The 25,013-nt window shown below is 49.9% G+C and overlaps 10 protein-coding genes across 10 annotated transcripts, besides 1 other annotated feature; 5 read left to right on the top strand and 5 right to left on the bottom strand.

The window, feature by feature from the left end:
- Positions 1–201: 201 nt before the first annotated feature.
- Positions 202–1,312, bottom strand: COCCADRAFT_40496 (uncharacterized protein; the record flags this gene model as incomplete). Its single annotated transcript, XM_007718423.1, has 3 exons — positions 202–400; positions 493–781; positions 868–1,312. The coding sequence occupies 3 exons, from the start codon at positions 1,310–1,312 to the stop codon at positions 202–204; spliced, it is 933 nt and encodes a 310-aa protein (XP_007716613.1).
- Positions 1,313–1,840: 528 nt separating this feature from the next.
- Positions 1,841–2,038: a sequence feature (Protein overlapping with rRNA (COCCADRAFT_107452, EUC29085.1) was converted to a misc_feature.).
- A 3,154-nt stretch (positions 2,039–5,192) lies between these two features.
- On the top strand, positions 5,193–6,053 carry COCCADRAFT_8654 (lytic polysaccharide monooxygenase; the record flags this gene model as incomplete). The annotated part of the gene is made up of 1 exon (XM_007718421.1): positions 5,193–6,053. The coding sequence occupies one exon, from the start codon at positions 5,193–5,195 to the stop codon at positions 6,051–6,053; it is 861 nt and encodes a 286-aa protein (XP_007716611.1).
- Positions 6,054–8,736: 2,683 nt separating this feature from the next.
- COCCADRAFT_40494 (uncharacterized protein) lies at positions 8,737–9,885 on the top strand (the record flags this gene model as incomplete). The annotated part of the gene is made up of 3 exons (XM_007718420.1): positions 8,737–8,780; positions 8,836–9,206; positions 9,323–9,885. 3 exons carry the CDS (start codon positions 8,737–8,739, stop codon positions 9,883–9,885), a joined length of 978 nt encoding a protein of 325 aa, XP_007716610.1.
- Positions 9,886–10,120: 235 nt separating this feature from the next.
- Positions 10,121–11,728, bottom strand: COCCADRAFT_8652 (uncharacterized protein; the record flags this gene model as incomplete). Its single annotated transcript, XM_007718419.1, has 5 exons — positions 10,121–11,314; positions 11,365–11,482; positions 11,531–11,560; positions 11,614–11,662; positions 11,713–11,728. 5 exons carry the CDS (start codon positions 11,726–11,728, stop codon positions 10,121–10,123), a joined length of 1,407 nt encoding a protein of 468 aa, XP_007716609.1.
- A 736-nt stretch (positions 11,729–12,464) lies between these two features.
- COCCADRAFT_107465 (uncharacterized protein) lies at positions 12,465–14,935 on the top strand (the record flags this gene model as incomplete). The annotated part of the gene is made up of 4 exons (XM_007718418.1): positions 12,465–12,515; positions 12,569–13,558; positions 13,612–13,743; positions 13,793–14,935. 4 exons carry the CDS (start codon positions 12,465–12,467, stop codon positions 14,933–14,935), a joined length of 2,316 nt encoding a protein of 771 aa, XP_007716608.1.
- Positions 14,936–15,102: 167 nt separating this feature from the next.
- On the bottom strand, positions 15,103–15,821 carry COCCADRAFT_107438 (uncharacterized protein; the record flags this gene model as incomplete). Its single annotated transcript, XM_007718417.1, has 2 exons — positions 15,103–15,349; positions 15,451–15,821. 2 exons carry the CDS (start codon positions 15,819–15,821, stop codon positions 15,103–15,105), a joined length of 618 nt encoding a protein of 205 aa, XP_007716607.1.
- Positions 15,822–17,922: 2,101 nt separating this feature from the next.
- COCCADRAFT_29776 (uncharacterized protein) lies at positions 17,923–18,432 on the top strand (the record flags this gene model as incomplete). The annotated part of the gene is made up of 1 exon (XM_007718416.1): positions 17,923–18,432. One exon carries the CDS (start codon positions 17,923–17,925, stop codon positions 18,430–18,432), a length of 510 nt encoding a protein of 169 aa, XP_007716606.1.
- A 535-nt stretch (positions 18,433–18,967) lies between these two features.
- On the bottom strand, positions 18,968–21,080 carry COCCADRAFT_8648 (uncharacterized protein; the record flags this gene model as incomplete). Its single annotated transcript, XM_007718415.1, has 4 exons — positions 18,968–19,831; positions 19,883–20,164; positions 20,217–20,663; positions 20,715–21,080. The coding sequence occupies 4 exons, from the start codon at positions 21,078–21,080 to the stop codon at positions 18,968–18,970; spliced, it is 1,959 nt and encodes a 652-aa protein (XP_007716605.1).
- A 1,008-nt stretch (positions 21,081–22,088) lies between these two features.
- On the bottom strand, positions 22,089–22,588 carry COCCADRAFT_8647 (uncharacterized protein; the record flags this gene model as incomplete). The annotated part of the gene is made up of 2 exons (XM_007718414.1): positions 22,089–22,258; positions 22,309–22,588. 2 exons carry the CDS (start codon positions 22,586–22,588, stop codon positions 22,089–22,091), a joined length of 450 nt encoding a protein of 149 aa, XP_007716604.1.
- Positions 22,589–22,809: 221 nt separating this feature from the next.
- COCCADRAFT_8646 (uncharacterized protein) lies at positions 22,810–24,311 on the top strand (the record flags this gene model as incomplete). Its single annotated transcript, XM_007718413.1, has 2 exons — positions 22,810–23,322; positions 23,430–24,311. 2 exons carry the CDS (start codon positions 22,810–22,812, stop codon positions 24,309–24,311), a joined length of 1,395 nt encoding a protein of 464 aa, XP_007716603.1.
- Between the last annotated feature and the right edge of the window lie 702 nt (positions 24,312–25,013).

Here is a 25,013-nt window from a genome sequence, read left to right as displayed (position 1 = left end):
TTTTAACCTGGACAAAGGCACATGAGAACATGGAATATGTAGCTTATAGTAGTAGATCTTGGATTGTATCTTACATACTAATATCATGTATCCATCAATTACGTCGCATAATCTTCATTCTCATACAGCATCTCATTGTCACAACGATGGTATTCCTCTCACACACACGATCGTGGCCTTTGCTTTTTTTTTCTCAGCCCCTTACCCCTGCATTTCGATGCCGCCTGAGCCATGCAGTACCTCGCCCGTGCAGTACGATCCCAACGGCGACGCAAGATGCACATAGCACGTCGCCATCTCAACAGGCATGCCTGGGCGATTCAGCGGACAAGCACCCACTCCAAGCGACTCCATGGCATCTGCAGGGTTTCCTTTCGTTGCAGGCTGGAGAGGGGTCCAGCTGCCGTTACGAGTGATTAGTGTTGTTGCTGGGGAAAAGAAAGGGAGATGGTAATAGTTGGGGTGTGTAAGAGACTGGGGCGAAAAACTTACATGATTCCAGGTGCGACGGCGTTGACTCTGATTCCCTTTGGTGCTTGCTGTTGCGCCAGACCCCTAGTAAAGGTTGCAATTGCGCCTTTGGTAGATGCGTAGTCGAGGAGTGTAGGGTTGCTCATATATGCTGCGACCGATGTGCTATTGACAATGCAGTCGCCGCGCTTCATGTGCTTGAGCGCATACTTACTCATTGCAAACATGGAAATGACATTTGTCTGGAAAGTCTTTTCTGTTACGTCCAGATCGATTTCGGTGATGTCGGTAGCCATTTCTTGCATTGCGGCTTTTTTAGTTTTTCAGCAGTTAGCAGCATGTTCTTCTTTGGCAAGCTTCTGAATGCATAGAGTAAAGAGAAGAAGAAAAACTCACCATTGTTAACTAGCACATTCAGCTTGCCGAAAACCTTCATGTGCTGCTCAACAGCTTGCTCGCAGTTCTTGCGCTCCCGCAGGTTGAGTTGCATGAGGTTGGCCTTGCGGCCCGCCTCTTCAATCTTCTTCTTGACGTACTGCGCGTCCTCCTCTTCCTCGGGCAGATACACAATGCTTACATCTGCGCCTTCTCTTGCGAACAAAATGGCGACTGCGCGTCCAATGCCAGAGTCGCCGCCAGTAATTAGCGCTGCTTTGCCTTGGAGCAGGCTGCGGCCTTCGTATTCTTTGAGATAAGGCTTCTGGTTGTCGTCCCAGAATTCAAGGCGCGACCATTCCGCTTTTTGCTCCATTTTGGCATCGAGACCAGGACCACCTTCTTGGTTTTGTGCTGTGATTGACGTCGCGGGGTACGCGGTGACAGGGCTGTTGTCGTCGCTCATGTTGGATGGTTAGTGGAGGATGTTTGTGTGATTGGCTTGGAATAAGGTTATGGAAGAAATTGATTTAAATGTTCGTTTTCTGGGAATATGTTTTTGGAAGGAGATCTACGGATGTTCAGAAACTGTTTATAATGTAGGGGAGGGTCATGGTGGGGGTGGGTATTTGTTAGAATCGTCATGGAACGTCATTGCATGATATGTATGCATACTCAACGCCCAATACACACGTCATTTTTGTGCCGTATCTAGGTAGTAGGATCTCTCGTTATTACAGTTTTGGCTGTGTATTTACGTTACTCTGGAGGCTTGTGCTACAAGGTAAGATACGCTGTAATTGGTTCTAGGAGGCTCTAGTATTATAAGCATCGACTAATAGTAAGAACATCTTATTCAACATCCGAAAATCAAAACAGCTCAGAAAGCCGGAAACAAAATCTTTTGCAGGTAGGGGATAATTCCAACGAGGTCTTCTTCTCGCATTTGAAAAAAAAATAAAGACAGGAATAACTAGGCATCGTTCTTCCAACTTCAGAGTTCTTGTTCTAGATTGGAATAGACATGCACGTAGTCGCGAGGATCCAACGCTCGCCTAAACCCACCCACGTGACCCATGTCAGAAAGCAAAAAATCAAAGCCAAAAACATACGACAGCGGGGATTCGCCAGTGGTCACCCACCTGGCTACTAATCCGCCGGTAAACTGTTTAACTAGGGAAGAGCGGACGGGTTTCCGTGATGCCAAGAATCCTATGGTCGTATGTGCCAGAAAATTCGGGTTGAATTTACCAGGTTCGCGGATAATCGATTTCCTGGTAAGTCTAGGCACTTGGAAACGACAAACCCCTCGAAGATTAAGCCGCTGCTTACACTGCTATACAAGAAATCGTGTTTTCGGGAATGTGGATTTTGTTCTCAAAAATATGTACAGGAGGAATGATAACTTTTCTCGAAGTCAAGGTACAATTTTATTTCTTTGAGTTGAGGAAGCATATGACATGGCAGACTATCTAGATTAATCTACTCTAGAGGTTGAAATAAACATTATTGCTTGTGATCCTCGCTCTGAAAAACTGTTGTATACAACGAACATGTCCTTGATAGCTGAGCCGCTTTGCACTTGGTGCAATTAATTAATTATATTACGCAACTCTTACCAGGCAATTCTCCACAGAAGAGACAATGCATAATCCGTTGGCTATCTGAAAAACGTTGCTAGTAGAAGATAAGCAGCCTGGATATGTATAGTGAGCTGGCATGAAAGAGGTCTCAGTGTTTTCCAATACGACTACAAGTTGAGAGGCCAGCTGAATATATATGCAACAGGTTGTTGGACCAAACCAATAGACCTTAGACCCAGAATATGTTGTTTCAGCGCCTCCCATTCTTATTTTTTCAGCTGTCTGACGATGGAGTAGAATATGCTACGATACTGCTAATATCCATATTCACGCCGACCTTGTTGTAAGGACTCGAGCCAACAATCTTGGATTTTTGCAAACGCTATTGGAGTTAAATATGAAATTCAATCGAGAGTTGGCATGCAAAGATTTGTTTAAGCTGGCAATAAATCATAGACTGGCACTGCACATGAGCTTGATTAGTTGCGTACTAATAAGAAAAGTTGAACACCTAAGCATGAAACAAAAACTCAGCAACTTCATTGATTCGTAAGTAACCTGAAACGGGCAGAATACGACAAATTTGCGTGTGTGCGTTTATTGGGAATGCAACGCAAGCAATGGACGCGTCATCCAAGAGATGTGTGTAGTCAGGTCTGCACGCAAATCGAGGCATACAGCCATAACGCCAGTAGCAACGCTACATCGGACAAAACATCCAAAAACGACAAAAGCGAGAATGGCGATGACCATAATGGGTGTATTCCGATGCGGACTTTGTGGTGTCGGGCCTTCGACGTCAATGCGCCACCCCAGCCGACCACGCGAGGACCCAAGCTGTGCCAAGCTCCAGGGAGGGGTTTGCGTTGAATGACAGAGCACCAAGTGGAACCTTGCGCGTAAGCTACTACCTCTATTAGCCAATTATTACACGTATTCGCGTATATAAGCAAGGGATGTTGAGCTCGAGTGTGCGTGCACTTTGAGCGAATATGGAATGAGTGCAAGCCCGACACTGAGAATGGACACCAAGGATGCAACAACAGCTTTCTGATACACAAGAGACTTGCGTGGTGGTATTGGGGCGCCGATTCCCGAGATTAAATTTGCAATCAGGATGAAAAAAAAGATGAGTTACAGAAAAGTAGGAAGGGTGGCAGACGAACATATAACATCAACAATGTTTGGAATAAGCATCGAGTAGTGAGAGATGCGTGGTACTCATTGGACCTCAGTTGGTTTGAGCACTGGTAGCTGCACTAGGGCCCGTCAAAAGAAACATTCGGAAACTTCATTAGGCGACCTTGGTGTAGAGATAGCAGGGCTGGATGTTTGCCTTTTCCCTCAGGCATCCTTGCAAAAAGCATCCATCAGAAACCCCCATTCGGGTACATCACAGTCAAAACACCGATCTGGACATATGGGTTGCTTGTCTGTAGCCCACCCAAATAAGGATCGAAGATCGCACATCACCAAATCTCGCAAGAAATAGGCACGAGACTTTTTCATGTGGAAACACAGAGTGTCAGTCGGCCATGAAGCATATACTTTTGCCTGACTTCTCAAAATGTACAAGCAGGTTGCACAGGGTGTCCGGAATATGGAGCCGGATGTCATGGCTATGTCAAGCTGGTGGTTGAAGCTTGGTCTAATAGGACTCGCCGATTCTTGGGCGATTTCTTGAGCGTCTGGCCCATGATGGGCGGAGCATACCAAGACAACCGGCAAAGCGCGCGCCTCGTGCTCGTATTCCGAACTCAGTTGCAGTGGGGTCCAACTGACTCCTGGATTCTGAAACATTGCACAGCGTCTTTTCAAACCGAGGGGAGTCCTTAGTGAACCACAGTTTCTGCAGACGCCATCCGGATGTTGAGAGAGTATTACACACGTCCATAGGATGTTTATCGATAGCTCTTTTCGCTTGAGGCTGACGGCTGAAACGACGGCGTTGTGCGGTTGGCGTACGGCAATGGGAGCCCCGTACAACCCCTGTTGGCAGCAGACTGCGAGCCGAGAGGTGGCCCGACCACAAGAAAAGCACGCTTGGTCATTTTGAACCAAAGAAGACATAACGTCACTGCCTTCTGATTCGTCCTGTCGATTATTAGATGTATCTCGGCCCCCTCCGGATTCCACTGAAAAGTCTTGAGGGGCCGTCGAGACCTGTGGATATTTGGTTCAGGAACAAATAGTGCCGATCTAGTCAACAGAGAAGCGGCCAAGGCAGCCGCAGCAACACAGTGGAGACGACAGGATTAGCCAACTCTGTCATTCGAAAGGCTGCCCAAGACCAGGGCCACTAGGAATGACCGTTCAACACCCTGGTGACCCAAGTGTCCTTGTGCTTAGTTCTGCTGTACCTACATTAGCGTCAGGCACATATCCCACGTAATGGGGCGTCAGTGGGTATGGGCGTCAGCAGGCCGCAAGCCGGTGCCGACAGAAGCCACAACGTAAACGATTCTCTTGCTTTTCGGGAAATGCGGGGGGAAGGGGGACGGAAGAAGCGTCTGGATCTCCTTGTGGGATCATTTCAGCCCTTGCTCCGATTATACATAAGGTCTTTTCGTTCCCCGTCCGGTCTCGTTTTTCTTCACGCTCCAGCAAGCAAGTCATTCTTTCCACAGTCAGTCTTTGACCAGTCACTCTTTCATAGCCAGGTGCTATCAGAAACTCGCTCTTCGTCATTCTTTTATACCCTTTAGCGTTGCCTCGTCATCAATACCCCCAACGAACCCTTTTCTGCAAATCGCCATTATGTCCATGTCCAAGATCTTCCAGACCACTGCCCTTGTCGCAGCTCTCATTTCCACCGTTGCCGGCCACACTTCTGTTGAGAAGTTCGAGGCTGGTGGCAAGACTTATGAAGGCTACCGTCAGGCAAGCAAGGTCGATCCAGGTAATCAGTCTCCTGCGTGGTGGACCGCTCAGGGCTGGGGATACCAGCCCGTGTACGGCGACAAGATTGGACACCCCGACATCATTGCTCACAAGGACGCTTCCCCCTCGCCTTACACTGTTCCAGTTCCCGCTGGATCTGATGTCACTTTCCACTGGCACCACGAAGGCAGCTGTGGCGGTGGCGAAGAGGGCTGGGACTGCTCCCACCACGGCTGGACTGCCACTTATCTCGCCCCTTGCAACGGTGACTGTGCCAAGGTCGACAAGACGACCCTCCAGTTCTTCAAGATCCACGAGTCCGCCCTGATCGACTACCGCAAGGGCCGCTACTCATCCGGCTCACCCCAGGAACAAACTGGTTACTGGGGCACAGACGCCATCTTCTACGACAATGGCAACACCCAGACAGTCAAGATTCCATCTGACATTCCCAGCCAAAGCTACGTCCTCCGAACCGAGGTCGTCTCCATCCACAACAATGGCGATGTCAGCAACCGCCAGTTCTGGCCTCAAGCCTTCAACATCAAGGTTACTGGCGGTAAGGACGGCGCCAAGGTCCCTGCTGGAAAGAAGGGTACCGAGCTGTACAAGGCCAACGACCCGCTCCTCAAGTGGGATCTTTACTGGCACCAGGCTGGCAAGACATCCCCAGATGCTCCTGGACCTGAAATCGCATCTGTTGCTTCCAGCAACTCCAGGCGCCACGCCAGGGACTTTTCTTAGACGACCTTCATCTTTCTTTAAGGCTTCTTTTATGGACATGGTTTCGGGTGGACTATGATCTTGGCTTTACGGTCAAGACAAACGGAAAACGGCGCGAATCTGCTTCGGCGATGGCTTTTGACGCACACTTCTTCTTCTTATGTTCCTTTGTGGAACTGGTTTTGAGAACACGACGCTTGCGGCACGATCTCATTGATTTTTCTTCTTCTTCTCTATAGATACTTATCCTGCATTCCAGCGGATGTGAATGCAAATGAAAATGCATGTTCTGGGTTTCGAGCTCAACTTATACCTCGCCTCCACTTCTTCCAACTGTTTTGTGATGCACATGTCATGTTTTCTAGCCTAGTCTTGCATCAACAACTCTTGTTCGCAAATCGCCATGCTTGCATTTTTGTTTTCGGTTGTATATTCTACTGCCCGCGGAAATGACCCTTTCACGGCGTCTCCTCTAACCCACGTTAACACGGACTACGTTGAACACACTATCGACTCCTTTATTCCAAGTATTACACTAACATATCCTTGTCGACATTACAAATTGCATTCGGACTACGCTGCTCTCACGCTAACCCTTTTGATGAGCTCTGGTTCAAAATGATTAATGGTGTACCGAATGCCGCATAGAGGCCTGAAACATAGTGTACCAAAATCGTGCATGATACTCTTTTGTGTAATGCAGAGTACTAGCGCAAGCCGAGGTAGCCCGTATCTTATGGCATTCGTTATAGTCGATTGTCTTAGACTAGATTGATTTTCATGCGATGAGGTCGAGTACGCAGTACCTGAAGGTCTGATTCGCATTACTCTTTCAGGTTGAATAGACTTCACCGGAATACTCAGGAATGCAAATGTTGCAATAATATTTTCAAGGAATGAAACTCAAATTTTGACTCGATGGTGTTGGGTAGAAACATGCTCACTTCCCTGTAATTAAGAATAGGATGAAGCCAAATGGAAGCGTCTATCAGTTGCCCGTCTCTTGCAGAGGAAACATTGTTTTCTACTACAAGACACTAGCGTAGCACTGTACTCTGGTTGTTTCTTACGCGTTAGTTCATGGGATCGCAGTGATTTCGAATGTCATCGCATTAGGAGATAACTAGCCAGACACACGCATCAGCCCCACTCTGGTCATACGACGACCCCGCTCTCAGCAGCTCTCGGTTAGGAATGTTTGTTATTGAGCCGGTTATACTCGTTATTGAACTTTGTTATCAGCTCACTCTTGTTTTCGAAGAGTTGTGTTGAAGAAAGAAATTCATCAAAGGTACTTAAGGGAAATTCTGAATATTTAATACCGTGATACTGTTATGAACATCTTCACAGACTGATAGCCCAATCAAAAGCTATCGTATGCTCAGTTATAATGTGTATAGGTCGGGGCATTATCGTGAACATAGTCAGCAGAAGAAATCCTAAAGAGCAAGTGGAGGGTTGGACCGTAGCAGGATTTTCTCGAATTTAGCCACGTGTCTCGGCATCGAAGAGTTTCTTGTCAGCTTCGGGTGTATGCTGACTGGATCTTGCAGGATCATCAACAAACTTGTATTGATGCATTACCACTACATATCACAATGACGATATAATGTTCAAATTTTCAGAAGTATCCTATATTCTGAAAGCATCGTTGGTCCAGCGGTAGGATAATTGCTTCCCAAGCAATTGGCTCGGGTTCGACTCCCGGACGACGCATCGAAAATATTTTTGCAGCTGTAGCTCTTTTTGCTGCGCCCTTCAAATCATCTCCATTGCAGACCATTTGGTACAACATTGACTTTGTCTTCCGAAAAGGGCAGTGGCATCGAGAGATGCTGCAGATGAACACTACTTTCTTTGCTGGGTATCCTGTCGTCAACATTTAAGGTTGACCAATTGTTCTTTTGCCAGCGCTGGCGGTGCAATGAGAATAAAACAGTAAGACTAAGATCACATTCAATCATGTAAGATGTAAAAGAGATGAATGCAAAGCATGCGCGAAGAATCAAAAAGCTTTTTGCAAATTTCTCCGTTTGGTGTACCCACTTGCATGTTTTCAGGCTAGCCTAGGTACCTGGGCGTATATGGACCAGAGATTGTGTATGCTAAAGGCAGCTAGTACAAAAGAAACTAAAGTCATTGCGTGTCCGTGGTTGTGTCCAAGCAGGTCATGATCGATGCGATAGGCATGGGTGATGTTGTTTTGATACACCGGGCATTATGTTGACGAGGTGACTGAAGATGAGACGCATTGAACCAAGCGACACCAGATGTTTGAAAGTGTTGCCAGTGAACCGTTGGCCATACAGTTGTGCCCTACAAAGCTCTCGAGGAATCTCGACCGCGAATAAGAGTATAGTACCATCATACGTCAACCGGCACTCCATATGTTCCGATCCTTTCTGGAATTTGTCTAGATAAAAAGCGAAAACCTATCCATGAAGGTGTTCATCAGGCTAGTGCTGAATTTGCATTTCAGACAGAGTATTAAATCGTAACAATGGAAAGAGATATAGTAGCAGGTGTTGTGTAGAGCAAGCGCGCTGGCAATCGAGCTCAAGTCGAGGCAGATGTGGGGTCCAGCAACCGCCCGTAGCGCTGCGTCATTGCTCGTGAGCCAACTCAACCAACAGCTCAAACAGCCAACGTCTGCTCCCCAAACTTGTCCTCATCCCAACCACTCACCACCCTTACTCCGCCAAAAATGGCCTCCAAAATCGAAAAGACGCTTGCGCGACAAAGAGAAAAGTGAATGCCTCGCGAAACGCCCCTGAATGACGCTGTCAAGCTGACCCCACCATAGAATCGCAGAGGGTCAGTACTACGAAGCCCACCAACAACTCCGCGTGATCGCCTCGCGCTACACAAAAGCCAGCGACTGGCCCAACGCAACCTCGATCCTCTTCCAAGGCGCACAATCGCTGCTACAAGCTGGCCAGGGCGGCTCCGGCGGCGACCTCTGCATCTTCCTACTAGACGTGTACAATAAAGGGGAAATCAAAGTAGATGCCGAAAGCAAAGGGCGGCTGTTAACACTTCTGCGGACGTTCCCCAAGGATGAGCCTACCAAGAAGAAGTTTGTGGGCGAGATGATAGTATGGAGTTCGCGGTTTGGAGACTTCCCTGCAGGCGACCCGGAGTTACATCATGTTGCGGGGGGGTTGTACGCTGAGGGTGAGTTTTCCCAGCCAGAGATACCAGCATGCTGCGTCGCGAGCAGGAAGAAGAGATCATAAAAGAGAAAATCAAGGGGGATGTATTCAAAGCTCTTGCTAACTTGCAACCCACAGAACTCGAACCCTACGAGGCAGAACGCCACCTTCTCCTCGGCACCCAAGATAGCGCTGCAACCCTCGCTTCCCTACACTACAACTGGTACACATCAGACGCGCCGCACACAGCGCCCCTCTACTGTGCCCGTGGCGTCCTGCCCTACCTCCTCACCGGCAACCTCCGAGCCGCAAACAAATTCTTCCTCCTCTTCACCTCTGCCGTCGAGAAAACACCAAATCCACCCACACAAGCCGTTTCCACAAAGTCGTCTGAATTCCGCGTATACCCCTCGCTGCCATTATTGAATTTCCTCGGATTGCTCCTTCTGAGTGTGGAAAGGGGAGATCCCAGTCTGTGGCGTCAGCTAAAGAGCCATTATGCGGGCGATTTGAAAGACGTGAACTGGAATGAGGCGTTGGATCAGATTGGCGAAATGTACTTTGGAATCAAGATCCCCCGACAGGGCAATCCCATGTTCGATATGCTTGGGAGCATGTTTGGAGGCGGCATGGGAGGCGGGAATGGAGGAGCGAAGAAGGCGGTTGGAGGAAGGGCCCCACCAACCGCAGGATTGGATTGAGCGAGGGTATAGAGGAGGAAGGAGAAGAAGTGAAATAAGCACAATAGATGACGATGCCACGGCGGCAGAGATACCAACGTATACCCAGAAAAGAAAAAAGGCAGCAAAGCTCAGAAGAGTAATTCATGAGGGATATTTATTTGTTCAAGTGATTGTGCCTGATGCTAATGTCTATCTGGTCATGTCGGCATGACAGTCCACTCAAACCCCTTCTTAATGATACCCATCTCGCCCTTTACATGGGGATGGTCTTCTCCTTGAAGTACACACCATACTGGTCCTCCAATGTCTTCATCAACGGCTTGCAAATCTCCGTGCTCATAGGCGCTAGGATACCCTTCTCGCTGAGCGTACCGTCAAGTACCTGCTGGACAGCTACCGCGCACGGCACACCGACCAACTTGGCCATGGCCGAGTAGCCCTTGGGGTCACCGTAGTCTACGAGTGTGCAGGTGCGGACCGCCTTGCTGCCGTCCTTGTTTTCGATTTCGAACCTGTGCTGGAGCATGACCATGTCGCGCTCACCCTCCTCATACTGCATCTTCTTCTCCAGAGTAGCGCATAGAGTGTCCAGAGGGTTGCCGCGAGGAATGATTTCCTCATCTGAGATGATACCGATCCAGCGGAGACCGGAGATGATGCGGTCCTTCTCTTCTGTGCTGGCGAACTTTGTTCGGGAGGAAATGGCCCAGATGATGTCTTCGTCCTTGCTGCTGGTGGCACCAACAATCTTGGCCGTGGCATCGCGCCAGGTGCTCTTCTGGCCCTCCTTGAGGAAGTCCTTGGGGTCTTCTGACAGGAAGCCAATGTCTACCAGGCACTTGATGTACTCTGGGAAACCCTGGTACCTCAGTGTACCACGGATAATGGTTTGTGCCTCTGGGATGTTGTAGCGCTCCTTGTAGGGTGTGGAGTCACGGTTGGGGTATGCGACGAAAGCGTAGCCGGGGTAGATGAAGTATGGCTTTGCCTCGGCCATGAGCTCTGGGCCCTCGATCGACTTGACCTCGCCATCTTGGTAGAAAGCTGCCTGATTTCTCAGGGCGAGCAGTACACCCCTGGAGCTCCAGGAGAACTTGTAACCGAGGGGGTTGTCTGAGGCCTCTGGAGCGGGAAGACCACCGCAGTATGACTTGAAAGACAGGATCTTGCCGCCAGCCTTGTGGACCTCATCGATGGTAAGGACAGCCGAGAGATGGTCGACACCAGGGTCTACACCAATCTCGTTCATGACTGTGATACCGGCCTCCTTTGCCTCAGCGTCGAGCTCCATCATGGCGGGGGAGACATATGATGTTGTGACGACATTCTTCTTCTTGCGGATCGCTGACTTGATGACAGTGGCGTGAAATGTGTAGGGAATGAGAGAGATGACAACGTCAACCTTGGCGACTTCGGCGTCGAGCGCTTCGGCGTTATTTACGTCAAGCTAGTAATTGTTAGCAGCTGAGTCGACAGTGCAAGAATTGAATGCCATACGCTAATGGCGTTGGTGTTAGGAATGCCCTTAGCTAGGCCTTGAGCCTTTTCCAAGGTACGGCATGCCACTGTGACTTTGACGCCAGACTTTGCGAGAACATCTACGGTTGGGCGTGTGCTACTCAGATTAGTTACTGCATTTGTTTGTAGCATTTCGTTAACTTACACAAAACCGGCGCCGAGCAAAAGGGCAGTCCTGCCGCATTGTTAGCCAGTTTACATCAAAGGCGTTACCTTTCTGCAACATACTTTCCGCTGTACGGCCCAGTGGCAGTACCCATGACGTTCTGGAGTTTGTCTACAAAAGCTATTAGCGTACTATCAATGGCACTGGAATTGAGCACCTACTGGTAATTGTCTCCATTTTGTATAATTTGTGAGAAGTCGCCAAGCAAGAGGAAAAAAGTTTGGGCAAAGTTATATCTCCCTGGTTGACTCCGGATCGGAGTACTGAGAAATCGGCGGGGTTACTCCGTCATCGCTCCAGAAAGTGGGGCACCCATATGCATAGAACTGGGGATGATTGTCTGATGCAAACCGAGTGCTGCTCCGAAGCCAAAACTTTAGTTGAATACACTTGATAACAGAGAAAAGTAGGGGATTCCTGAGTTAACCCTCTCTCTCTTCCTGTTGTCGTTTGATTGATCGAAATCTGCCGTATTCCCAACGATGATATTGTCAATCATCCACGATTTCTCATTACTATAATAAGAAATACTGACATGCTAATTGCATAAGATATAGCACACTTCAGAAGCCCTCCATACACAAAAACAATAGTTCCAGCATTTCTGCCGTATGTCGTGCAATCATCGCTCTTTGGTTGGGCATTCTCGAGCATTGCCCGCCCTTGATGGGGAAAGTGGGCCCGAATGCCGCCAAGTCCACTAGACCGCATTTGAGTTGGTGCGGTATCAGGCGCATCGCCGACTTGCCAGGTACGCGTTTCAAGCCCGTAGGCAACCGACGACGACATACGAACAACATACAACAACTTTATAACAAGACTGAAGATACTTTCTCAAGTAAAGTCTTAGTACCTAGCTGCTTAATAGTCATACTCGACACGAACTGCCAAACCCCTTTAGGCTGCCATCACCATGCCATCAGCTATTGACCCTGACGATGACTTGTTGACAGCGATCAAACAAGTAAAAACTGACCATGTGTACTGTAGTCACCATCACTGTGCTAACCTTATCAGATATCCCAGTCGTCCGTGGGCTCGGACTATATTGATCAGCTGATCCCCATAATGAAGGATCCCCGTTACTCAAACCAACTGCAAGTCACATTCGATCGATATGCAAATGATCGCGAGCATGAGATTGAGCGAATATGTAACGCAAACCATCAAGACTTTGTGAGCTCTGTCGACTCACTGCTCAGGATACGGGACCAGACCGTGCAAATGAGTGGTGAAATCCTGCAGCTAAACGAGTCCATCCAAGAGAGTATCGAGAAGCTGGCGGAGCACAAGAAAGCGCTAGTCGACTCCAGAGGGGTGCGCCAAAACATCAACGAAGCTAGCCAAGCGCTCAACGCGTGCTTGAACGTTCTCCGAATCGCCAACCAGGTCCAGGATCTGCTGAAAGAGAAGAACTACTATGCAGCGTTAAGGGCACTAGACGAGCTTCAGACGATTCATTTGAAGGAGATTAGTCGGTTTAAGATTGCGAATTTGATTGAGAAGTCGATTCCCCAAACCCAGGAGCAAATCAGAGAAGCAGTCAAGAGCGACCTGAGTACATGGCTGTATCGCATCCGCGAGTCTGCACAGTTCTTAGGCGAGGTGTCGTTTTTCTATACCGAGCAGCGAAGAAAGCGCAACCAATGGCGCGCTGAGACGGATCCGCGCTTCTCAAAGTTCAAACTGAACTCGGCTATTGAACTTGTCGCTGATGAGACGGATGAGTTTGATGTTCTGAACAACGAAGAGGCAGGCAATGAGACCGACTTCTCTCGTTTGTTTGAAGCCATGCATATCAACGAGACGCTGGGTAAGAGCGAACAGTTCAGAGCCGAGTACGCTTCGGATCGACGGACGCAGAAAGATCTGATCATACCCAATAAACTTAATCTGCTTGATGAAGAGTGCAGCGACCTGAGTAGTTTGCTCGAGAGTATTGCGGGATATGCCATTATTGAGAAAGCAACCATGACAATAACAACCAATCTGCGATCACAAGCTGACGTAAGTGGAGTTTCCTGTCTTATTTGTCATCGTTGTGGCTAACACAGGAATAGGTTGACGAACTGTGGGATTCAATGTGTCAAAGTGCAATCAAGCTCATCACAGGAGAGCTTCACACCGTCGACAACGATGAGCTGCTGCTCAAAATCAAAGGCCGCATTGCACTTTTTATGCTCACAATGGAGGTTCGTATTCCTGACTACCGTGTTCGATCCAAACTAACTCGACCTTAAGAAATGGGGATATTCGGTCTCTGCAATGAACGACCTGCTTCTCACCCTCTTCTCCAAGTACTCCGCTCTCCTCAAGCAACGGTTCAGCGACGATTTCTTGGAGATTGTACACACCGACGATTACATGCCCATGCCTATCAATTCACGGGAAGAGTACGATAAGGTCGTCTCCGTGTCTTGGTACAGCCCTCCAGCCAACAGCGAACAACTCACATTCCCATGTGTGTTGCCATTCTCACAAATGTACCCTCTATGCTGCATCGACATTAGGAACTTCCTAAATCAGATCTACCTCTTCAGCGACGACTATTTCCAAAAGAGCAGTGTCATTGATGAGACCCTCCGTACCAGCCTTGACGAGCTGCTCTGCGAGAAAGTGTGCGGAAGTCTTGTCGAGCGTCTAAGCAGTCAGTATCCCGGCCAGATTGTACAAATTCTCACCAACCTGGAGCACTTTGAAAACGCATGCGTAGAGCTCCAGGACCTGCTGTTCGAAGCCCGCTCTTCGCCCTCTGCAACAGGTCCCATAGTTCTCACTGCCACAGAGCGCTTCGCAAAGGCCAAGAACACGGCATCGAACCGTGTGTTCGAGCTCGTCAACAGCAAGATTGACGACTTGATTGAGACGGCAGAATACGACTGGATGGCCACGAAACCGCAGACGGAGCCTTCGACATACATGCTGGAGTTGACTAGGTACCTTTCTAACATCATGTCGTCAGTTCTTCTTGCCCTACCCATGGACATCAAAGAGTTCATCTACTTTGACGCACTATCCCACGCCTCAACTGCCATCCTCGATCTGCCTCTTGCGCAACACATCAAGCGTATCTCTCCTGCTGCAGTTGCCACCCTCGCCGCCGACACGGCTTTCCTATCGCAATTCGTCAGTTCGCTGAACAACCCAATCCTCATGGAAAACTTGGACGAACTGACGCAGACGGTGGCGCTCATGGGTACGGACAATTCCGAAGAGTTCTTCGACATTGCGCAGAGGAATAAAAAGTACAGCAAGGTGGACCAAATGAAGGGTGCCATTTTGCTCGAGAAGGTGCAGGAGGGGGCGCAAGTTGCGGCGCAGAGTCCAAAGGTGGAGGGTAAGGATCGATTCGGCACTCTGGGATCGAGGTTTGGTATTAGATAGGTGGTAATGAGTTGTTTACTAGTCGTATCCACGTTGTTGCATAGTATGTAAAATCCAATAATTACAAACGCTTAATCGAGGGTATGTAGCCAGGCTAGGGCTACTTGGTATCAATTCATATTGCCCACCACCACATCAAGACGACAAACTCCCCTCATCGATCAAATCTAGTCTTCATCCTCCCTCGCAATGACAACACCCTCATCGCACTCGTCCCCACCACTCAGCACACCCTCAAATTGCCCTGCCAAGCCTAACCTATCACTCGCATCCAGCACGCCCTTGACCTCTGCAGAGGCAATCTGCTCGTACACGGACGTAATACCCGTGATGCGGCACACGCGTGCGACAGACGCCATCATGACGAGGCCGAGGCTAGAGAAAGGGCCCACAGCTACAAGCTGACTGAACTGACTATTACACGAAGAAATTAGCATCCGTACCCTAATATCTCAATAAAACTTGATTTTGCAAGTTGCAAGCAACATGGCGGAATAAGAAAAAAAAGAACATACTAATACCACGCATGCACCTCCCCCCTCTCATCCCAAAACCTCAATCTAGCCTGCACCCTCTGCCGTCTCTCATACTCCCTTAGCTCTTTCGCTTCCAGCTCACCCAGCAGCAACGCCATCTGCTTCCGGAAGCCGTGCAGCGCCTTCCACCACGTGCTGCGGCGGTGCTGGTTCCGGTTGCGGATGAAGAGTTTGTTGAGGAGACTGTGGATGTCGTGGAGCATGGCTATGTCGTGTGTGCTTGCGCTAAAGAGGGGGGAGGCGGATATGCTGGGTGCTGAGGAGGAAGAGGATGTGGAAGGGCCGGGGACTGTGAGGTGGTGGGATTGTTGGCGGTGGGGGAGGGTTGTGGAGGGTTTTGCGATGGCCATTTCTTCTTCTTTGGGGGTTGGTCCTCTCCCGGGGTTTGGTGGTTTGCCTGGGGTTTTTTTTCTTCTATCTTCTTCGAGGTATGGTGAGGGAGGTATTGGTTTTTGAATCGCAGGCCAGGTGGGTTTTGGTGGTGTGTGGTAATTATCGCAGATGTATCTCGCCGAGGCGACGTTTGGCCAAAAGGTCGTAGTACCCGCAGACTGAGGCAACACGGGAAATTTGCGCAAAAGGGCAAAGCAGCTGGTGAACAAGGTGACTCCGTATCTGCAGCTGGTTCTGTATTCGGTGGTTGTGGGGTGTATGTCGCTACCTAGCAGCCGCAGTTGAGACCATGCAAATGACTTTTTATATTGTCGAAAAAAGTAAAGAAAAAATTCTGCATCGATAACAGGCCTTTACCTGCTTCCATCGCAGAGAGAGTCAATGGTGGGATTTTAAAATAAGCGCAAGGCGGTAATTTGCTGTCTGCAAAAACGACGCGCTGGCGAAGGGGGCGGCCTATGCTGCTTGGGTTACCCTTTCTCGTTTTGAGCGCGCCCGTGGGGACTGGGCGAACTGGCGTATTTGGTTTCTTATACTACTAGTACTCTGCTTGCGGTGTCCAATGACGTACTGGAAAACCCTCCCGCTCTAGGCTCGATGTAGAGGTTGCACATGTGCATCTCCAAACATATGAAGCTGCATAGAAGCGCAGCCTTGCGGTACAGACGGAAAATAAAATCGTGCTCGATATATTTTGGATCAAGGTCGCTCTGTATGCTTCGTAAATTGGCAATTTGGCCGCCGGGCGGTGAAGAAGGGCCGGACCACGTGAGCATTGGTGCTACCCACGTCCTCCTGGACATGTCCCATTCCTCATTCTCGATAGCTACAAATGGACTTGGGCCAAGTGGCATAGCTGTCGACATCGTATTCTTGTGTGATAGTTCCAGGGATTCGAGCGTCCATGTGAGAAACTCTTTGCAGGATTGTGAACCGGTTGATGGTCGCACAGACGATCCGACACTGAGGAAACATAATCCATCGTTTCTCACCTGCAGAAACGAGAACGTAGAGTAATGCCATCCGAACTCTCCGACTCCCAAGTCTCTGTGTAAGTTGCATCAGGGGTTTCCTTGTCGCTTAGTGAGGTTTGCTTTGGTGAAGATCAGGGGACAACAGTGGCCCCAGTAGCCCCCCCTATTATCTCACGTCTAAGTCCCCACGTTCAAGATTGTCATTTCCAAGGAAGCACGCACCCGTCGACAGATCTCTTGGACAACAACATGGTCACGATCGCGGCGCCCTATGACTGACAGGAATCGAACCTTGATCTCCGCCTCCTTTTGCAATTGGGGAGTAGTCTGTGCGAGGTACCAAGAAAGATAATAAAAGATGGCGAGATCTCACGCGTGCTGATCATCGCTGGTGCATAACGCATATCGGTGTCAGTCACTCAGTCAGGGTCCAAAAACCTAAAAGCCCACTTTCTGAATAGAGCATGCGGGTGTCCAATTTAGGACTTCAACAGACTTCCATACACAGAAGCATACATAGAGTTTGTACCCTGACGCAGCGTAACACCACATCCAAGCTCGGCCGTGCATTTGCATGTACTTACGTCGCGACGTTTTATCGGTGCTCACTTGCAGCACTTGCCAAGCAAGTATTGATCGCAAAAAACCCCAGCCATCATGGCGCCCAAACCCAAGAAACGCAAAGCGACCGAGCCCAGAGGTCTCGCCCATGCTCTTACACACGCACGCCTTACCCCGCATATGTACATCCATAGCGCCACCACCAACACCGAGACCGTCCGCAAACGAAACGAACAACTAAGCCGGGACTGCTGCGTACTTGCTACTACTCGCAAACCTAATCCGTAGTCAAGAAACAGGCAAACCGTCGGCCAGATACTGCCGACCCCAAAAAAGGACCAAACAAGGGAGAACAGAATAAACTCCATACAGTGCATACCATACGCATAGACCCCAAACCCATTCTAGCATCCGAAAACACAAAAAAAACAGTACTATGACATCACCGCAGCATGAACCCAACAACATGCGCCCAGACTCGCCATCATGCATGTCCGACACAACAGCAACAGACAGCCACACCATGTACACCCCGACCATAACCTCGGAGCACATCCTTCGCGTTAATTCCGACGACAATGACGATTACTACCCAGAAGAAGCAGCCCAAATCCCCCGACACGGCTGCACTTACATCCTGTGCGCCACCTCCGACAACGGCAACGTGCTGACGCTCCTCGACGGCTCCGTCGTGTTAGCCGCGCGAGGCGCAACCCACGGATCCATCTACTGGGAGTGCGTCGAGACGCAGGGTTGGTTCGGGTGGCGGAACTGTAGCTCGAGTAGGTTTGTGTGTCATGATGGGAATGGGAGGCTCAAGTGTACGGCCGAGTTGGGGAGTGGGTGGCGCCAGTTTACTGTGACGCCGGTGCCCAAGGGCGGGTATGTGATGCAGATGCTGGATTGGTGGACGCTGAGGCCTGTGGTGGTTGATGAGGAGAGGGGGCTGAGGAAGTTGGGGAGGAATGGGGATAAGTTGTCGGAAGGGGTGGTGTGGGAATTTATCAAGGTTAACCCAAACTTGGGTAGTTAGCATGTAAATGAATTTGAATGAATCGAGGGCTATGAACAGGCAGGTCTCTTGTTTACTCGCTCACAGACTGAATGTAGACATCGGCCTTGCCCTGAGAGCCGAACGACCTTGTACTGTAGATGCAAACAAATCAATCAAGTTACATATCGTCAGATCAAGTAGCAAGTCACAACAATTCACCAACAAGACACAATCATGGCAGTCATTGCTCATATTACCTAAGACATTAAGCTATCTACTATGGCACTGTGCTTTCACCAGCCCCAGTGCAATCCATCATCAGGTCAGAGACCACATCAATCCACAATCATCCACATCATTAATCCAGATCGTACGACATCATTCTGGAAGACATAAACTCGGCAGCGTCTCCAGTACCACTCCCAGGAAGCTATTATCAAGCCCTGTTTGACAAACATCTTGAAACAGATTCGAACAAACAAAGGAATCGTGTGCTTGCTGCACTCATGCGAAATGCGATAGATGTTGCAACATTGTCCATAGACGCGAAAACAAGCACCGGTCATGTCGATGCTTACAAGAAGGGGTTGTTGTTGGCATCCGCATAGCCACGAGCTGAGAAGGGGCGGATAGGACCACGAGCCATACCAGAGGGTCGAGTCGGGGTGCCGTCAGGAATGGCGGAAGCGACGCTGTTGGAGAAAGGGCTGCTAGCCGGCGCACCGATGATGCCTGGAACTGGAGTAGGAGCAGGATTCTCGTTGAAGTACTGGGTGACATGGGTCATGGGGATGCAGTCAAAGGGGATGCGACCACAGTGACCGCCTCCATAGGTGCACAGGTACCAAGTCTCGATGTCCTGCTTCTTGGCCTCGCTCAGGCCGGCAAACTGAACAGGGGTGACTCGCTGCTGAGCAAAGTGCATAGCAGCCTGCATCATGTCGCGAGGGCCTCCACGGTCGTAGGCGCTGGAGCGGTTGCGGTGCTCAGTAAGGGTAGAGTATCCATTGGGAGGATAGAGGCCGATGCTACGAGCACTATCCATGGAACGCTGAAGCTTGGAAAGATTGTCCGGACGAGGAAATGCCTGCTCGGTACCGGCAGTGCGCAGCTGGCCCATCATCTCAGCGTCGGCGAGGGTGAAGATCAGACGTGGGCGACAGTAAGGAGTCTCTTGCATGACAGACGAGTTGCGGAACTTCTGGACAAGTGCCTCGCGACCTTGGATGGTGGCGTAGGAAACCTCGGCAGTCTTGTCAGAGTTGAAGCCGGGCCAGAGCCGACGCTCGATGCGGTCGATGAGCGAGAGCATGCCGTTGGCATCCGTGAAGTTAATGAAGGCGTAGCCAACGTTGCAGCCAGACTTGAAATCGATACGAAGGTACATGAAGTCGTAAGTGCCAAAGCAGACGTCATCGAGGATGTTCTTAAGGGTCATCTGTTGAAGTGGTCAGCTTTAGTTCAATTGGCTATGCAACAAGCTACGTACCCAATCGAGCTTGTTGGGGATGTTGCGAAGCATGACAGTAGTGCGAACGTCGCTGCCATCAAGAATGCGCTCACGACGAACGCGGTTGTGCTGATCGTGGGGATGGTTGTGGTAGCTGGAACGACGGTCGGAATACTGATCGGGAATCTGATGGTTGGGGGCGAAGCGATAACCGTAGATGCGACCATGGGCATCGAGGCGAGGCTTGGGGCGATTCGGTGAGGTCGCGACACGCTCATCCGACCAGAGGGCAGGATCGGAAGTGCACCACTGAAATGACTTCTACAAGACGTTAGCAAGGGCGCGCAAAAGTTGGAGGAGGGAGGAAACTCACGTGGCGGTTGATGCCCCAGACCGGATCCATACGTAAGGACTGGACAGCTCGAACAGCAGCATCAATGGAGAAGAACTCGATGCGATACACAACGACCATCTTGTCTTGGAGAGAGTCGACATGAGTGATATTGCGAACTTCGCCAAAAGCCTGGGCGGTAATCTTGAGGAAGTTGGAGACTTCATTCAAGTCCTCGGACGAGAACTCCCAAACGGCTTGGTCGGGATTTGGATCGATGACGATGCCGAGCTTGATCTGGCCCTCAAACTCCTTGAGGCTGGCGGTGTCCTGTGCCTTGGCTTTGGCAAAGTCGTAAGGTGTGACATAGTCGACAGTGAACTCATGCTGCTCAAGGATGTCCTTGCCTTCGGCAGCGTCGCGAAGATCATCGTAGCGGATGAAGACACCGCGAGAGTAGTAGGGGACAGCGTTGAGGAAGCATGCGTACTACAGCGGATGTTAATTAGGCTTATGGAAACAGAGAGGAGAACTAGTCACAAGCTTCATCTGGTGCTGAACGCTGAAAAGTTCGTGCTCCGAGTCGAGTCCAGCATGAGTACCGTCAGGAAGCCGGGAGATGAACTGATATCGGGAAACATAGCCATTGTTGTCTTCGGATAGCTCGTTCGTGAAGACACCATCAGCGGAGATAGCGGGAAGAGGGAGGGCGGCCTTGATGATGGTGGGCATGTCCTTGGCATCTTTGACAGACAGTTTACCAGCAGCAATGGCGGTAATCTGACGACGATGACCGATGCGGGGCTTGCGGTCCACGTCAGGTGAGTAGAGAGTGGGATCAGTGCCGGCATAAGGGCTCGACGAAGGGCCATGGGCCGTTGAAGACTGAGGAGAGGTATGAGACATGATGGTGGAAGTGAAAGAAAATGTACAAAATGTTGTACAAATCGAAGAGATGTGGTAAAGGCAAGACTTTGCAGTTGACAAAGCTCAAGCAAGAGGCAGAAAATTGACAGTGGGGTAGAGGAGGCAAAGGAGGAAGGAGCGAGGGGGGGAGGGTTTATATCCTCAGAGCGGGCGCCGAAGCTCCAGCAGTCAGGTGACGATATTGGCAGGAAAGTAGCAGTTTTTTCGCTGAAGACGTTCACCGTTGATGGGAGAGTGTGAGTCGGACGTCTGGGAGGTCAATCGTGAAGTGATTCAAGGTAAAGGTGAGCGTCTTGGCAGGGTTGACATAGTGAGACACTGCACCGCCACAGCCCAGGAACTGTCTGGGCGAAAGCATGGGTTGTATCGCGAGGAAGCGCTTATAGGGCTCTGCAATATCAATTGCGCATGTGGGCGTGATTTGGAGGTAGTGGGTTTGCGCCACAGCTGTAAGACACGTGCCGAGTCTGGAGTTGCATGCCTCAACCACATGTTCACCTATCGTGGTGCCCCACCCGTCACCTTCTAGCGCCTTGAATCTTGTCTACCCGCCCGCCAGGTGAGGCATGAGTGACAAGGACGGCAGGAACGTGCACAGAGTCCCAGTCTGCGGAAGGTGAGGGGTGAAGCTTAGTAGGATGTAAATCGGTGAGACGTCCTGTGAGCCTGAAGGCTTTTGGAGGATGATTGGACTCTTTCCAAAGAGATCTGGAAGCATGTTGTGAACTGAGTATGAGGGTCCTTGTGTACAGAGATCCCTCGAGGCGAACGTTTGCATGTAGTACGACTTGAGCACAAATGAGTAAACAACTCTTCAAGTACAGAACCAGCCTGAAAAATATATCACTTCTTTCGTGACCCAGCACTTGCAAAAGCTCACAACTGACCCGGCTAATATCAATCTTGTCTATGACCCAAAACACCGTGCCAAGGGTATCGTGACACCAAACTCCTCGCAGTGCCATGTACATGTTGCCCAAAGAAACTTCACTTCTTACTCTCGCTCTCTGCTTGAAACATCCATCCATCATCCTCCAAACTCGCCACCTTTTTCCTTAAGCTACTCTTCAGCGCAATCCTGATCTCCTCTTCAATTCCCGCTGCAGCCCAGTGCACATTCGGCTTGCCGTACATTTCAATCAACTCGTTTTCATGTTCTATCGCCAGTCAGTTTCCTCTTTTATGCCCGGATTCTGTCAAGACCTACCGCCCTCTTCATCTCCCTCTGGCCCAAGGCTGGCCGTGCCCATATTCTTGTACACCGGGGTCGGCGCATGGATGATGTAATCTCCCTGTGCATCCTTCTCGACTAGTTCATCTTCAACGGGTTGCGTGAAAATGTCTTGTTGAATCTCGCGGCTGTCGGGTCGAACTGAAGGTGCATTCTGGTTCTGGCGTCGTGAGGCGGGCGGTTGTTGCTGGGCCGTGTGGGCAGCGAAGAGGTTGCGCCGGGTGTTAGGGTTGAGTCTTATAGCACGGTTGTCCATTTTCGCGCAACTTTGTACAGCTCGGGAGAGGCGGTGTTGGAGACTGTAAGAAAGCTATAGGTTGTAGTGTATGTGATGTTGTTGACGTCGACACATGGCATAACATGGTTTGGATGGCGCGCCGTAGCTAGTCAGGTACGAGAACCGCGGTTTGTGGGGGATGCACCTCCGCGGCGTAGTTTGCCAGCCATCAAACATGCCTGTACAAACACGACCACGCAATGACTGAACAAACACCCGTTAAAACTCCCTCTGGCCTCCCGGAGAGACCGCCCACTCCTATCGAGGATTCATCAGACAGGTCACCGCCCCGGAAGCGACCCAGAACTCGCGCACCTCCACAAGCAGCAGCATCAGCCTCTGTCAAAGCAGAACCCACACAAGCACCAGCTATTGAAAGAAATACCCCGAAATCAGATATGACAGTTCACACATTTCCCATACAGCCCCTCAATCGCTTCCGCGGCGCGTCAGCAACCATCAAGCGGCCCCGTGAGATCGCCCACTTCTCATACGACGACGACCATGTTTACCAGGCGGACGAGTCAGGAATCAACTACTATGTCCACCCGCCTATGAGTGTAGATCTCAAAGAAGGATTCGACACGTTCAAACACTACCAAGATAAGGAAGACCCGCATTTGGATAGCTTGCTTAGGGCGCTTATGGACAACAAGACCGGCAAAGGACAGCCAAAGGCAGATTTCATGACCTGGCGAGGCATGATGACCAAGGTATGTTGACGCAGGCTGGTTTGAAAACAGGCAAGGTAAGCGGACCCGGTTGTCCTACCTTACTACCGCTGCAGAGACGACCCAAAGACACTTCTGACGGATATCAGATCATGACAGCGCCTTTTGACAACTTTGCCGAGTTTGGTATGTTTGCCACCCTACACGATGGGACAATCTACATCGAGGAAGACTTTCCTTCACGAGCTGCCGAGCGCGCAGCAGAAGCTGAGCGACCACCGCCTCGGCATCAGCATGCCAACCAGCATTCGCGAGAAATGATGACATACTGGGGCTACAAGTTCGAGAAGCTCACCTTGATACCCACCCTGCCATCCGAGACGCCGCGCGAGGAAATTGAAAAACATCAGCGGGGTGTCGTGTCCAACCATGCCCAGCACTGTTCCATAGTACACACGTCATTTGGCCCCCACAGCCTTGTTCTAGGCGGCGAAGTCGATGGGCTTCTCGCCCCCAAGCCCAGTGATCCGGAGCAGCCCATCCAATGGGTTGAGCTAAAGACAAGCGAAGAGCTACTTCCCCCGCACCTCCAGCAACACCGCGATATCCTCAAGTTCGAGCGCAAACTTCTCAAGTTCTGGGCCCAGTCATTTCTCCTCGGCGTCCCCAGGATTACCGTCGGGTTCAGAAGCAAGAGCGGTATACTAAGGAGCTTGCAGACTTTCAACACCCATGAGATACCTGGTATGGTGCGTAGAGGAACGGGATGCTGGGATGGAAACGTGTGTATTAACTTTGCAACTGAGTTCCTGGCCTGGCTGAAAGGCGTGGTACGAGATGAAGGTGTGTATAGTGTTCAGTTGCGAAAAAAGAGTGGCGTTATTGAGGTGAGGAGGGTGAGAGATGGCACTGGAAAAATTGTTAGTGAGGAATTCAAGAATTGGAAGATGAAGCAAGAAAGTGTTGAGAGTGGAGGTACAGAGGCTGATGGAGAGGACAAGAACGCAAACGAGAGTGTCGTTGCATCCTGATGTATTATAGGACTTGCTCCCGTCACGTCACACACAACAGCAAAAGAGAGACATCTTTTCTACTTCATGAATGAAGAATTCTCATAAAAATGTCACCAGTGTCTGAAATGACTTGCGACGCAGGAATCACTTGCGAGATGGATGCATTTCCAAGACTTCTCTTCTTTTATACTGGTACCGTGAAAATCATCTCATACTTGAATACTCTGCAAAGATGTCACTAAACGAAGAAGTGTTGCCAACGACAGATGTGATTCCATTTTCACTCTGTCCTATCTGTTCACATGCTCATTTTCACCTGAAGTTATTTGTTACAAATATTCAGTTTTGAATGTATGGTATCATCATATGTACGGATGACTTTGTCAGCACCCGTATGATACATGTAAACGGGTGGCCTATGCAGTCAAGGTAATCTTGTCAAGGGTAAGACGGGCGGGTGATCATAGGTAGGCGGGCCAAAGCTTGTAATATTCACTCTCTAAGCTTGATACGGGATAAAGCAGCTTGATTCGGACGCAACCGATACCGTCCCGTACGTATTATATACCGTCAATTTATCGTGCTGAATGTACGGAGGTGCCTCACAAAAGTTCTGTCCCACGCTAATCTCGGCGCTTCGGCACAACTCTTCTTGGCGCAAATCTCTCCTTCATGCTGAGTAGCTGTACGATCTATCTGTATCTATCGTTACTATGTCTC

Source organism: Bipolaris zeicola, assembly GCF_000523435.1.
Source record: "Bipolaris zeicola 26-R-13 unplaced genomic scaffold scaffold_231, whole genome shotgun sequence".
NCBI classification, from domain to species: domain Eukaryota; kingdom Fungi; phylum Ascomycota; class Dothideomycetes; order Pleosporales; family Pleosporaceae; genus Bipolaris; species Bipolaris zeicola.
Note: the sequence above shows the minus strand (reverse complement) of the source record. Positions and strands in the feature narration are given on the sequence as shown.